Source organism: Pseudonaja textilis, chromosome 5 (assembly GCF_049901715.1).
Source record: "Pseudonaja textilis isolate UNSWEBS1 chromosome 5, rPseTex1.2, whole genome shotgun sequence".
Lineage (NCBI taxonomy): Eukaryota > Metazoa > Chordata > Lepidosauria > Squamata > Elapidae > Pseudonaja > Pseudonaja textilis.
The window spans coordinates 38,097,587-38,112,766 of record NC_141994.1 but is presented as its reverse complement, the minus strand read 5'-3'; the positions used below and the strand labels follow the sequence as shown (position 1 = coordinate 38,112,766).

Genomic DNA, 15,180 nt, shown 5'->3' with positions numbered 1-15,180 from the left:
ACTGCCACATAAAGCAACACCTTCTTTATTGAAATTCAAATCTACTACCATCAGTCCTTCAAGATAGAGCAGATTAGGAAACCAATGCCAAGTAAGTCAGTACTATTTTCATTGTAAGCTATAGTAACGGAATAAGCTTCTCTTCCCACTCCATTTATCTTTTTGTGAACTAAGGTTTGTGGAATAAGTCTGAGATACTTATTCATATTACATTCTTTCCTGAGGCTCAGACTCCCTCTATCTGACTATTGCCTTCTTCCTGACCCTTACAGCCATGGTTTCTGCCATCTATAACTATGAGTATTCTTATGCAGAATGATGATATTACAAGGTGACTGAAATGTTTTAAGTAAACACTTTATGAGTTACTTTATGGATATTTCAACAATTATTGCACTTCTGTTTTCATTCACTTTGTACAGCTGTGTGAAAAAGTCCTGCATGCTTTCAGTTTTAAGCTGTATTTACACGATTAATCAACTTTTCACTCATAGAAACCACACAAAATTAGTACTTTGATGAAAATTTCTGTAGTCGGATTGTTATTAATTTTTATTAATATAACCAAAGTCTTTTTAAGGTTTTGAGTGAGTTTATGTGCTAAAACAAACACAACTTGAATTTTCGAGAATGTTAGGATCAAAAGTAGCCAATCAACAGTGAGCCTTGGCTGACCAATCAAACTGCACAGAGGCTAAATCTATGAGCCAATCAATGTTGTCATACTCTCTTACTATAAATAGGCATGAAAAGCATCAAGAAATTTAATTTAGCTCTGGCTGTGGGCAAGGATGAAGGCCTTTGCTTTCACCAGTACTGAGCAGCGGCATTGCATCATTGTGCTTCATGAAAAGAGTTACTCCTGTAAAGAAATAGCCAAGAAAGTGAAATGCCATTGCACCACAGTGAGCAGAGTGGTTGAAAAATACCAAATAACTGGTTCAGTTGATGACAGGCTCTGTTTTGGAAGACCAAGAAAGTTGACAAAACGGCATGATCGGGCTCTGCAATGTATTTTGATGGTTGACAGGAAGTTCACTTCAACTCAGATTACAAGAATTTGGGATGAAACAGGTGATGTAAAAGTGTCCACAAGCACAGTGCATCGCAGACTGCTTGTAAAAGGGCTCAAAGGCTGCAGGGCTCAAAGTAAACCTTTGCTCACAGATGCTCACCGCTCTCATCGACGTGTATGGGCCAAGAAGTATGCCAAGTGGATCAACAAACAGTGGACCAAGATCATCTTCAGTGACAAGAGCTATTTCTACTTGACTGCAATAAGTATGTCAGAAAATTTCCAGCTGAAGAATTTCCAGCCGTACTGCCTGAATCTATCTGTGAAGCATCCATTGCACATGAAGATCTGGGGCTGTATCACTGCTTCTGGTATTGTTCGGATACCAATCGTGCAAGGAATCATGAATTCCAAGCAGTATGATGAAGTCCTGGAAAAGACTGTTTCCTTCAACTCAGCAACTTGTAGGGAAGGACTTTTACTTCCAGTATAACAATGCTCCTTGTCATCGAGCCAAGTCCATCCAGCAGTGGATGAAGAAGCATGGTGTTCAACTCCTGGACTGGCCAGCTCAGAGCCCGGATTTGAACCCAATTAAGAACTTGTGGGCCAAGATTGGTTATGAAATAAGCAAGAAGCATCTGAAGACCAAGCAGGCGCTAACTCAATCCATTATTGCAGCCTGGCACCACATTGTCACCAAAGATCATGTGCAAAGGCATATATAGTCTATGCTGAAGCGATGCCACCTGGTAATAAGCAATAAGGGTTGGCCAATTTCATATTAGTAACCATATTTGGTTACCTAAACGGTCCTTTTCAGGACCACAAATAATAAAAATGTTAACAAAACACTAGCATTGGCCTTAGTAATTGCAACACATATACCACTGGGTATGCATCAGTTAATCTGTTTTCATAGTCATTGTAAGCATGCATTGTAAGCATGCAAGAAAATTCACAAACCCCGTCAAAATAGCCCCAAATTGCAAAAAGCTTATGCTTTTCACTTAAAAACCACCAGTATTTATTTAAATATAACAATATTTGCATAGCAGTTAACATAAAATATCATAAAACCAATGGCCTATCCCAAAAATGTTATAAACCGTAAACCGTAAATTGTAAAGCATGCAGGACTTTTTCTCACAGCTGTACGTTTGCCCATGTGTGCTCTATACAGACACAGTACAGTTGCACTTATATAATTGAACACATAGGTATTTCATATGTATAATATGCAACATATAGTAGTTGCACATATTTCAATATTATTGAAATGTAATATAATATCATGCTATTTTGCATCATTTCATGTATTACTTTTGTCCTATACACATATTTTGCACTAATTAAACTTCTTAAGTAGGGTTACTAGATCCCAAAAATCCTGATGACTACCAGATATTAGCAAAAAAGTATAACTCATCTATTTCCTAATATCTAGGAGTCTTCTAGATTTAGCAGTTCAGAATGCACAAGCCTTCATTAGGATTCTTTAATTCAGTATCCATGTAATTAATTCTAATTGATTAGTGAACATAAAACAGTAGAAATGAAGAAAGATTACTGAATTTCATGTAAGCTTGTGATGGGTATTTCCATCTGATCAGATTTCTAAAAGATGTCAGAATCAGTTAATAGACTTTCATCACTTTTCTACCATATTGTTATTCCAATGTATATATTGTTCAGTCAATAATAAGCATCAAGGAACAAAAACCTTGAAAATTAAATTCTTGAAACTAACTGTAAATACTTACAATCTAGTTGTAGCTTTTTTGTGGAGTGATACAATTTCTTGAATCTGAGCTTGACAAAATGCTGCAAATGTTTCTGACTTCGAGATTTTTTCATAAACCTTTTCTACATCACAATGTACATTTTCATCATTAAGTATTTTCAAAGTGGGCAGATTTTTGAGCAAGCAGCATCTTTAAAATGACATAGAAACCATAACTTTAGCACAAGTTAGCTTTAGGAAGCATGTTACATAGAAAATTGATTATTACAACCTCAAAACAGAAAGGCAGCAATGTCTTAAACAAACAGAATTTAGTATTTCAAGACGGGAAGCACAATGGGGTTAAATACTGCTGAGAATGCTTGCTTCCCCAGCTGAAACTGGCACCTTGATATTGGAGCTAGTCCAATTATTAAATAAACCCTTGTTTATTTATGAGATTTTGTATATCAGGTAACTGAAGGGATATCACACAGAAGAAAGATACAATATGTTCTCTATCTTCTCAGATTGCAGGAAATGGGATGTCTAAAGTTAAAGGAAAACAGTTGAAGATTTTCTTCACAGCAAAAACAGTTTAATAATGGAATCAATTAACTAAGGAGATGGTGGACTCCCCTTCAAGGATATGTTCAAACTGATGTTAATTAGACATTTGTTGAGGATATTTTACATAAGGTTCCTACAGATGATACAAAGTGAGTTGCATTTGATGATCTATAGAACTATTTCCAGTGATGATTCTGTAAGGATTAAGTAAAAACAACCTTCCTCACAGCATCAATAGCAGAACACCATCCAGAAAAAGGAAATGGAAAAAAAGTGCTATTCAGTCCAATATCTTTCATGGAAAGGACTTACAGATTATGGAATATTTTCTTGAACTAGACCCTTTTTACCTCCAGGCTAGCTTGAATAGACTCTTATGCCAAGTGTGACAATCAATTATCAAAGAAAATTTAGACAAAATCTGGCCAAGGATTCCAGATACTTGAATAGAAAAATAAGCACATATTTAAGCCCCACAAAGTTAACATGATGGATTCAAGTTTTGGCTGACTCATATACCGTGTTTCAATATATATCATTAGAATCATAATTCCAATTTATATCAGAACAAAAAATTAAATCTAAAATCGGTATTTCCTTTTCACAAGTGCATACATGTCAGATGGTAATGTTAAATGAATAACTGTGAATAGGGTGTCTGGAGATATTGGAGACGATGTTGAATAATGAGATATTCAAAAGGTGCCATATCAAGTTGATTTATGTTGGAAACTATGGTTTCTTAGAGCCATGGGATCTTAGATCTAGTTTTTCCAGCTGGGTTTCTGCTAGTGAGGGCTGAATCAATATTTCATTTAGTGAAAACTTCCTGGTGAATATTCTGTCACTTAAGAGGTTCTATTAATCATTATTGCAATGAAACATATTCCCTCGAGGAATGCTCAAACAGATCTTAGGGTTTAATTTCCAAAAAGTGATTTCTCAGTACTTCAGCTTCTTCAGTGTTATCACTGGCTGGACATGAAAGTAAGAAACCAATTGGGAACTTTTATAAGTAATTCCTTTGTTGGTATCGGGGGTTATGTAAAGTTCATTGAAACATATTGCTTGCAGTTATTGTCAATGCTGAATTCAACAAATCCATACTTTATAGTATCCCATTAGATAAATTAATCTTTCTCTGATCATGAAAGCTCAAATGGCCAAGCAGCATGGGAGGATTTTGATGACTCTGGAATTTCAAGAGTTATTTTAAACTGAATTTAGGTAGAATAGCAATTATACACCAATTAAGAATACATCAAACTAAGAATACACCATTTTTTTAAAAAAAAAACCTATTTCTCTTTTGTTACTTGCAAGAAATTAGCAGTATTTAATGGAGAAGGATTTTTGATCTCATGGTTTAAAGGCTTTCAAGCTCTATTTAATATTTTTTTAACTTTGCAATCAATAATGAAATTCCTAAGCACATATGCACAGCTAAAATGACTAAGTTTAGAAAAACAGATTTAGAAAAATAGAAAACTATGTTAGCCAAGCTCAATGGGGAAAAGAGATAATGGAAAAATAATCCAAAAAGTTTGGAAGCATAAGTATAAACAAACTGTAAAGCTAAATGAGGAAAATGGCAGAAGACCAATCCAGCTGCAAAAAAACCCACTTTGAATTATTTGAGAAATGAAAATGAAAATAAACAGGAACTGAATACACGGCAAATTATTAAAAATAGATTCTATCTATGATTACTAATGCTTCCACTTAAATACAATTTGTAGAGTACTTAAGGCTGCTAATTATCTGACATCTGACAATTTATATTTCAATCTTACTAGTTAATACTGGACTGGACAGAATCAATACAAAAGAAGGTACTGTTGTAGCAAAACAGAAATGGAAGTTCTAAGGCTTTAAAAACTCAAAATGAGTTGGATTTTTACTTCCCATTTTCTACCTTCTACAATTAGCATAGCATCCTCCCCCTGCCTGCCCCCCCCCAAAAAAAAACCACAAAGGAAGAAAATAAATATGAAATGTTGAAGAAGACAAATGTATGATTATTCCAATCCAAAATTATGTTGAACAGCTATCAGTTCAGAATGAGCTAAAGTAAATTTAAATATAGGAGAGTGAAACTATTATGAATGTATTAACAAAGCTTAGATGCATATTAAGTACAACTGAAAAGAAAACACCTAACTGAATAAATCAATGGATTGAATATGGAAAATATGATTGAAATGGGATTCTTTAAAAAGCTTAGGAAACAAAACTAAATAAATGTATAGAAATCTAATAGAAATTAAATTTTGTTATACATATTTCATACAATTTGAACTTAATTTGTTTAAAATATCCTCCTAATCAAAGCACAGATCAAACATAAGTTGTTCCAATTTTCTTATTAAGGGAAAATAATAAAAAATAATTAGTATGGAAGCAAAACAACACAAATATGAATGCAAATGATAATAAGCATATGTAGTTTCTAAAGAGGGAAAATGTAAGTCATTCCATGTAATCTACCATTAAGTATTTAATATCGTCAGCTAACAAACAAAACAAATGTAAAACAAAGCCCTTGCCTTTTCTGAAGTTTGCATATGTTGGTAATTCTAAATGATCTCCACTAATTGTAAATTATAGTTATAAGAATAACATGAATTAATCTGCTCTCATTAATACTTCAGAACTATTTTATGGGGCCAGTGCCACATTCTTCAGAACTATTTTATGCGGCTAGAGGCTGAAATAGGATGAACACATTCCCACTGAAATCAATAAGAAAAAATGGTCACTAAACACTGCTGATTTGTCATTAAGGAATTCTCATTTCAGTTAAAAGTAAGTGCAACAGATATTTCTTCCATCCAACAGACTAGCTTGGTTTGTGATAATTACTGTAACCAATCATAACAGATTATTATATTTTTAACCTTAAATTTATGTTTTACCCTAAACCTCTTCATGAAAAGGCTATTGCTACATCAGATCGTCATGCTTTTACTCTTCTTCTCACCATTTCCCTTTTATTTAAACTGTTTTGTGAAATCTTAAAGTTCCAGGAGTATTTGATAGGATTTTATGAATGACTAAGGATGAAAAAAAAGTTTACTCAAACACAGCAAGGGGCATCCAGAGCAATTTTTCTAAGGTATTGGGGAAAAGGCAGGGCTTATTCTCCTGTGAAAAAGAATCATGGCTGCCATTTTGAGGATCAAGGGTTCCAAGAGTTATTATTTTTTAACAAATAGGTTCCATGACTTGTAAAAGTTTGAAAACCCGGATCAAACCTACTTCTATGTATCTCATACCCAGTTTCTCTTATCTATTTACCTCCAGTTGTCTTCTTGAAGAAGAGGATTTCCAAGTAGAGATAGTTCCCTTAGGCTATCACAGCCTTCAAGACATTGAATGAGAGTCTTCAGGTCTGCATTTGTTAAGGACAAAACAAATATCAATAATTATAAATATATTAACAGGGATCACAGCAAATAACTATCAAATACGGAATACAGTGAAATATTTATGTCTGGGAACACTCTTTCAATCCTCTTTAAAGGATAATGAAATGAAATCCCTAAATTTTAATTTATTATATTACATTCTAATAACATTGTAATCATTGGAACCACTTTGGTCAAAATTGAAAATGGCAACAAATTACATTGGAGGGTTCTAATCCTAATTTAGGTATATTTTCTGTTTCAAATTCCATTAAATAGTCTCCTTTTAAAAATCTATTGGTATCCTAATTGTACATAAATGCTTTGAATACACCATTTATCTTTGAAATACTAAATATTACCTCTTCAGACTCTTTCCTTAACATGTCGTTCATCAAATTTGAAATGTATATAATAAAAAAACCATTAAATTATGGAATAATCAGAATACTTTCTTCTCATTTTTAAAATATTCTTAAACAAGATTACATTGCATCTACATAATTATAATTCACAATATACAAGGACTATTAGTAAATATAGAGTTAAAAAGGATTAAAACCTTGGTTCAAATCCTCTTAACCATAAATATTAGACATTATAGAATACAGGTAGTCCTTCACTTAAAATCACAACTGAACCCAGCAATGGTGGGATTTAATTTTTTTTTACTACCAGTTCTATGAGCGTGGCTTGGTGGGTGTGGCAAGGGGAGGTTACTGTAAAATCCTATTCCCTCCCCACCCCACTAACCTGCTTTCCAGCTCCGTTCTCTTGTGCAGGACAACAAAAGGAGACCCTGCTGAATAGCTGGGACTCAGGAGGCAGAGAATAGATGGGGTGGGGCCAGTCAGAGGTGGTATTTGCTGGTTCTCTGAACTACTCAAAATTTCTGCTACCGGTTCTCCTGTACTGGTCAGAACTTGCTGAATGCCACGTCTGTGACCCAGACTTTTGGTTGTAAGTCATTGTGGTCATAAGTTGAGGCACTCACATGACCAGACCTGACTTTTTCCCAATTTGTTAACTGTTTCTATGGTGGTGGTGAAGAAATAATGTGGCTCTAAGTCATTAACAAATCCATTCTCTTGAATGAATGTCTTTTGTTAGAACCATAAAAAAACACAAATCACGATCACATGACTGCAGAATGCTGCAGTTGATCATAAATGCAAGCCAGTTGTCAAATGCTCAAGAAGCGGTAATACCACAATGTTTTAAGATGGCTGGAAGTGCTTTACAGCCACAAAGCCCTCTTTCCAAGGCCTTAACTTCAAATGGCCATTAAAAAAGTTAAGGACTATCGATAAGATAAACCTTCACCATGGTTAAAGCTAACAGGAATGCTCAATGTTAAAAAGTGAATAATGTATGAATCTGACTGCCAAACTGAATTTTATATATAATGGGAAGAGAAAAATAAGCTTTTAGCCTTTTTTTGAGATATATGTTAGTAATCAAACTCACATATGGTTTATCATGCGGCATTGGAAACTGCAAATATTTTCCCCATTTATCTTGTAAACTTACCTAGTAAGCAGTTGTTGCTTATATTTAGTTTTTCCAATGAAACATACGAAAAAAGAGATACAAGTTGTGTCAAACTAGAAGAAAAAAGAAGAAATCAACCAAGAGTTTTATAGACATTTGTGGTACAGCTACACCTACCCTCTAGGCGCTAGCATATAACAGGCCAAATGTAGCTAGAAGTCAGGCAATGATTCATCATCTGTTACCAACTTATAAATTGCTTATTAACTGCCTTAAATTGTGGACATTTCCTTTAAGTAGCAAGGTAACATTTTTTTCAAGGTGCCAGCAATTGCATAAGAGATGAGGCTTTCAAAGTAAGAAAGGAATGATTTCCTTAGAGATGAATAAAGATGATCCATAAAGTAGAGGAAAAAGTTCTTAACTAGAAAAAAATGCCAAGGATTGCAATAGATGTATTTTACTTGGATAGTTAGAGTTAGTTTGAATGGCAACATCTTTGACAAAGTACCTTGCTTAGGTTTCTATATCACGTCTTTCCTGATGTTACCATTTTAAAAATTCCACCAGATGAAAAATAATAGACTAGATTAGATTAGACTAGACTAGACTAGATTAGAGCTGGAAGGGACCTTGGAGGTCTTCTAGTCCACCTCCCTGCTCAAGCAGGAGAACCTATACCATTTCAGACAACTGATTGTCCAGTCAATATAATAAGAATTTCTCTCTCTCCCTGTATATACACATGTGTGTGTATATAGAGAAATAGACAGACAGAGAAATAAATAGACACACACACACATATATAAAAGTATACTGCAATAATGTACTTTTTCTTCAGGGGAAATTTTTGAACAAAATAACACCCCAACCTCATCAAATACTATTGATTGGTTTCCTGATACTAAATGAGTAAATGGCTTCTCTGACATAATAGCATTATTTAGTGTTAGGATTGTTAAACTTCTTAAGATCACTAGGGCTTTTTTGTGTCTACTGTGAAGTATAAATTTATTTAGCCATTTTATAAATTCTCTACAAAATTCATTTCTTCTAAAAGTTTGAATAGAAAGTACAATTCAAATTGTTCAATGTTTTCTTTGCATACAATTAAGATGTTCAAAATATTCTAAAATATCTAGCACAATTCTATGTTGTCTTTTAACATTTTTAGGTAAAAATCAATATTATCTTTATGAAAAAGTTCTTGTAACATTATTTACAAACTATAAACTGAAATCATTATGAATAATTTAAAATAAGTCAATAATTATAATAATCAAATCCTGTCCCTCTTTGTATAGTAATGCTAAATTCGCATCTTTCTGAATCATCTAAGTCTCGAGCATCTTTCCACCCTTAAAATAAGATCCATTATGTTTTGCAAAAGTTGTACAAATTTATCCTCAAAACACTTATCATAACAGTCTGGTAAACCAGAATATCATGTTGTTTATACAAATCTCATCAAATTATCTTCCCTGGAGATTTCTTTAATTTTTTCTTTTTAATCTCATTTGAAATAGTTTGTGTTTTCTCTTGGCTTTTCTTTGTAAAACTTCAAAATGAAGAATTAATGTATTTATTATAAAAGCTATACAATATACATGTTTAGTAAAAGTAATAATCAGTCAACAAGAGGCCTCTATTATTTTGGCCTCAAACATACATTCACACATACCTTTTTCTACTAGCCCACATATAGATTTCCAAGATATTTAATAAAATTTTGGTGGAGTAAATATACATATTTTAATCTGTTCTACAGCAAATATCTCCATATCTATGTACTATAAGGCTTGAGCTCAGGATCACCTGAAGGGATGATGACAAGACTGAATAACTAAATTAAACTAAAGAGACATCTCCCCACAACTAAAAATAGAGAAAAATTTAAGTAATTTGGGCAGGCACATACATAGTTTTGTTATGGCACTTAATGCTATCCCTTTTACCAACACGATAAAAACACTTTTAAGATGTTTAAACTTAGTACAACATTTACAAATCTGGAGCACATAAAACATGAATAAATGCTAAAATCCAATCTATAGGAAAGAAGATAACAAAGAAAGCATCATAACAGGTGGCAGTACCTGATTGGTCTCCCAAAAACCAAATAGGGTTAGACATGATTAGTATTTGGATGGGCAAACACCAGGGCATTTCAGGGCTGAAGAATGGGTAGGTGAAAACTTACAAAGAACAAAATGTCAGATTGCTTCTATATTTTGCTAAGAAAACATTGCAGATGCTTTAAAGCATGATTAATACAGATGTATCTGTGTAGTCTACAGGGGCCCAGCTCAATTTAATATAGCTGTAAAAATATAATACTATATAGCTATAAAATATATAATGCTACATCAGAAAATTATATACCACTATTTATTTTTATTTGACAAATCTATGGAAGAGAACTGTAACTATAGGGAAACACAAACTTCTCAAAGGAACAGTTACTCCAACAAGTTGCAAAGCAGATGAAGAAAAAGAGCAGAGACATCTATTGCTTCTTCAGTCACTTTGCCAGTCTCTCATTTGAAGTTTTGCAATCTGACACCTCCACAGGTTACTTGATTATTTCTCACAGCAAATCATAATATGAATTATACATTCAAAATGGATTCTGTGTTTGCTTTTGTCCATCCCAAACCCAAATCTAGGCATTGTTATTTTACTCTTCATTATCTGAAAGATTTTTGAACTTTAAGGTGACAAAAAACTATTTTTGAAAAAAAAAAGAAAGAAAGAAGGAAAAAGAATGAAATAAATGAATTGAAAATATGGTGTATTGAACCTGAATATATATAGAGGGGTTTTTAAATTGTGTCATTATTTAGGTGTCACAATATAGGGTTCTTTGTTTATCAATGTCTCTGACTGAGATTCATTAACTGAAAATCAGCTGGATTGAACATCACACATCTTTGATTTCCTTTTGTCTTTATGCTTCTCTTTGTTCTACAATGGTGTCATATTATCTACTGTTTCTAAATGTAACTGAACAGTACTGCAAGTGTTAAATATTAAAACTGTATTTGTTTATCTCAAATATATGAAGTTTGATCAGAAATTACTGAAAATATTTAGTGATGGAAAAAATATCTCTAATCTATTATTCTAAGTAAGTTTTGTTAAAAATGGTACAACTTTTTCTTACCTCCAATTTGTAGAATATACATAAAGTTTAAAATCACTTTCTTCTGACATTTTGATTTTCTGCTAATCCTTCACTGATTTTCTCAGCAAAAATAACTCAGCAATGAATTATCTGCTTAAAGTATATTTAAAATTAATTCTTATAGAATGAATTCTGGAAAGTAGATTCTAGGGGGTGAGGCAAAATACTTTGCATCATGATTTGCTATTTTAAATTGATATTTAGTTTTGATAAATGTTACTACATTTCCCAAATTTGTAAAGAGAAAAACTAATACAAATGGAAAACTGTAATTATGGAAGATGGAAGGTTTTTGTAGAGGATAGATTGCAAGGCAATATTTGTGAGATGTTTGAGATACAGGTCAATTTATCCTTTCTTTCCAAATGTTATGTTTACTTTACCAGAGTTAAAAACTGGAGATTAATACTTTATAATTTGGGGCATAACAATTAACAGTAATGCTCAGCAAATTGTTTAATGAAGCACATCCATTACTAAAAACTTAAATTATGGCTATCATGAATTATAGAGGCTTAATTACTTGATCAGTTTGGCAGCTGACAACTCAAATTTTGATTTGATGGTGTTCCTAATCACTATTCAAACATATTTTATGGTAAGTGTACTACTCATTTGTAAAATAAGTATTGTCTATGCAGTAAAATTATAGTCTAAGGCAAAATAGAATAACTTTATTTGAGTAACTATCTGCTTGGTAAATTTTACACTATATATTATGTTTTATAATGGCATTTAGAGTAGTATGATGTAGAAAATTCAATAGTTAACCTGTTGTTTTAATATAAAATTCACATTGTACGCTCTATAGTTTCCTTTTCACTGGCGGTCTTTGTCCTTTTCTTTTTTCTTTTAAAGGAAAATTCAAACCAGAAAAACAAAAGACATTACAGAAAACTTAATACCACTTGACCTTGTCCCACTAGCCCTGGGCTTTAAAAGGATATAAATTACAAAGACGACACAAAACCAAAGAGATATTCTTAAAGAATCCAATAGCTTCCTTTTTCTGGTATCATTTAAACTCAAAGCACTCAGAAAAACTGGACAGTTAGCAACACAAGTATAAAAAAAGTAAAATTGAAATATACTTGAAATTACACATATGCAGAAGAGAAAAAGAATGTTTCTTAAAATCTACAATAAACATATTAAACATGTCCTGGATCCAAAATACAATTACTATTTGCCTGCTTGATGACAGCAGGTTTTTCATGATATCAACAGATTTCCACCCCCCAAAAAAGTGAAGTTTAAACATTAGATCTTTGAGTTGACTTGTTAGGTTATTTATAATGATAGCATATCCATTTTAACAATGAATTAAAGATATATGAATAGACTAATTTAGAAAATTTAAAAGGCAACAAACTTTTCTTTTACAAAAAGGAATAAACTAAAATGTATTTTATTTTGTGTTTCACTTAGCACATTTTCCAAAATATTCAGTAGGGTAACATAATAATTCAAATTACTATTTCAGTTCAAATTCTAAAAGATACACATGTGGTTAAGGCTTCAATGTTAGACAAATTTATAAGCTGATGATAAATCTCACCGAACTTACTTTTAGTGAGATGCAGAAACATAGAATTGTAAGAGACAATATCTCCCTTTGACTCTATAGAAACATAGAAACAAACAGCAATCCCAATAGAAGGCTATAGTTTCTTGAACACTTCTCTCTTCTCTAGATAAGTGGTTTATGCTCAAATAAAGATCCTTCTTCCCAAACACTCAATCAGAATGAACCTTTGTGTAACTTAAATATATATTTTATATAGAATATGGAATAAAAGAGAGCAGATTGTGACCTTCTTGTGATAACTTTTCAGGTATTGCATAAAGCTGTAGTATCAGAAAAGGGACTTTGGAGTTTGTAGTGAATAGGTAATCTCCCATTCACTGAGGAGAGATATGGCACACCTTTCTCTTCTTTTGCAAGCTGGTGAGGAGGCTTGGTCAAAGCATTTCCTTTCTCCAGGAAGATAGGCAGTGCCAGTGGAAAAGTTGCCACAATTAGAAATTGCAACATGTACCTGAGCAGGAAATAGGCATGGCCAAGGTCATAGCCAGGAGGGTCACCTATTAATATTGTACTTTACTCCCAGGCATCTCCCTGCTTAGTACAGGATCCACTAAAACAGTCCTTCTCAGCTATTTTACTCTGAAGGTACCTTGAAATAATTACATAAGAGGTGAAAAAAAAAATGAAAACTTCACAATACAATTTACTTCTCACCTACACGATCATATTTTACAACATTTACAACAAAATCTATTTATTTATTTATTTACTTATTTTTATTTATCAACTGCATACAAGATAATAGGTATAAGTAAAAACATAGTTATGAATACATGGATACATATAAGAAAAATAAATATATATATATATATAAAAGAAACAATAGGACAGGGACAGTAGGCATGTTGGTGTGCTTATGCACCCCTTTGGAAAGGGGTGAGGTCAATGGTAGACAGTCTAAGGTTAAAGTTTTTGGGGTTTGGGGAAAAAAAACCACAGAGTCAGGGAGAGTATTCCAGACATTAACCACTCTGTTGCTGAAGTCGTATTTCCTGCAATCAAGTTTGGTGCGATCAACCTTGAGTTTGTATCTATTGTGTGCTCTAGTGTTGTTATGGTTGAAGCTGAAGTATTCATTAACAGGTAGGACATTGCAATATATGATTTTATATACTATACTTAGATCAGACCGAAGGCGGCATAGTTCTAGGTTGTCTAGGTCTAGAATTTCGAGTCTGGTGGCATAAGGTATTCTGCCACGAGTAGAGGAGTGGAGAACTCTTCTTGTGAAATATTTCTGGACTTTCTCAACTGTTTTAATAGCAGATACGTAATGTGGGTTCCAGACTGATAGGCTGTATTCAAGTATTGGTCTAGCAAATGTTTTGTATGCTCTAGTTATTAGTGTAATATTACCAGAGAAAAAGCTATGTAAGATTAGGTTAACAACTCTTAATGCCTTTTTGGCTATGTAATTACCATGGGCTCTAGCACTTAGATCATTAGAGATGAATACTCTAAGATCTTTGACAGAGTTTGGATCATCAACAAGGTCTTGACTATTCAGCCTGTATTTTATTTTCTGATATTTTTTTTTGCCAATATGTAGGACAGAGCATTTATTTGTTGAGATTTGAAATTGCCATTTGTTTGACCATTCTGATACATAGTCAAGGTCTTTTTGAAGGGTAGCAGTATTGTCTGTGGTGTTGAATAGCTTTACATCATTAACAAGGAGAACGCAGTTGCTCTTAATATGATCACAGGGTCATTTATGTAGCGTATGAAAAGAGTTGGTCCTAGAACACTGCCTTGGGGGACACCACTGTTGACTGGTACAGAATTTGATAGGATGCTCCCAATTTTGACCATTTGTTGTCTGATTGACAGGAATGCTTCTATCCAGTAATGCAGGTATCCAGAGATACCATAAGATTTTAGTTTTAGGAGTAGTTTGTCGTGTACCACTGAATCAAAGGCTTTACAGAAGTCTATGTAGATTGCATCTATTGCTTTGCCCTGATCGAGTTGTGTAGTCCATATGTTTTTACAGTGTAAGAGTTGCAGATTACATGATAGTTTTTTCCTAAAACCAAATTTTTTATTAGAGAGTAGCTTGTTTGTTTCTAAGTGGAGGATGATGGATTGGTTAATAATTGATTCCATGACTTTACAGGTGACACAACATAAAGAGATTGGTCTGTAATTTTCAACTAGGCTGGGGTCTCCCTTTTTGAAGATGGGGATGACCGTGGCTTGTGA

General features: G+C 33.1%; 1 protein-coding gene across 1 annotated transcript in view; it reads right to left on the bottom strand.

Moving 5' to 3' along the window:
• The window catches only part of LRRIQ1 (leucine rich repeats and IQ motif containing 1), a 112,025-nt gene that overhangs the window by 67,908 nt on the left and 28,937 nt on the right, over window positions 1-15,180 (bottom strand). Inside the window, exons 13-15 of the mRNA XM_087934520.1 lie at window positions 8,246-8,319; window positions 6,606-6,699; window positions 2,779-2,949 (exon numbers count right to left, since the gene is read on the bottom strand). Of these exons, the coding sequence (XP_087790646.1) occupies window positions 2,779-2,949; window positions 6,606-6,699; window positions 8,246-8,319 (339 nt within the window). The remainder of the gene's footprint in view (window positions 1-2,778; window positions 2,950-6,605; window positions 6,700-8,245; window positions 8,320-15,180) is intronic.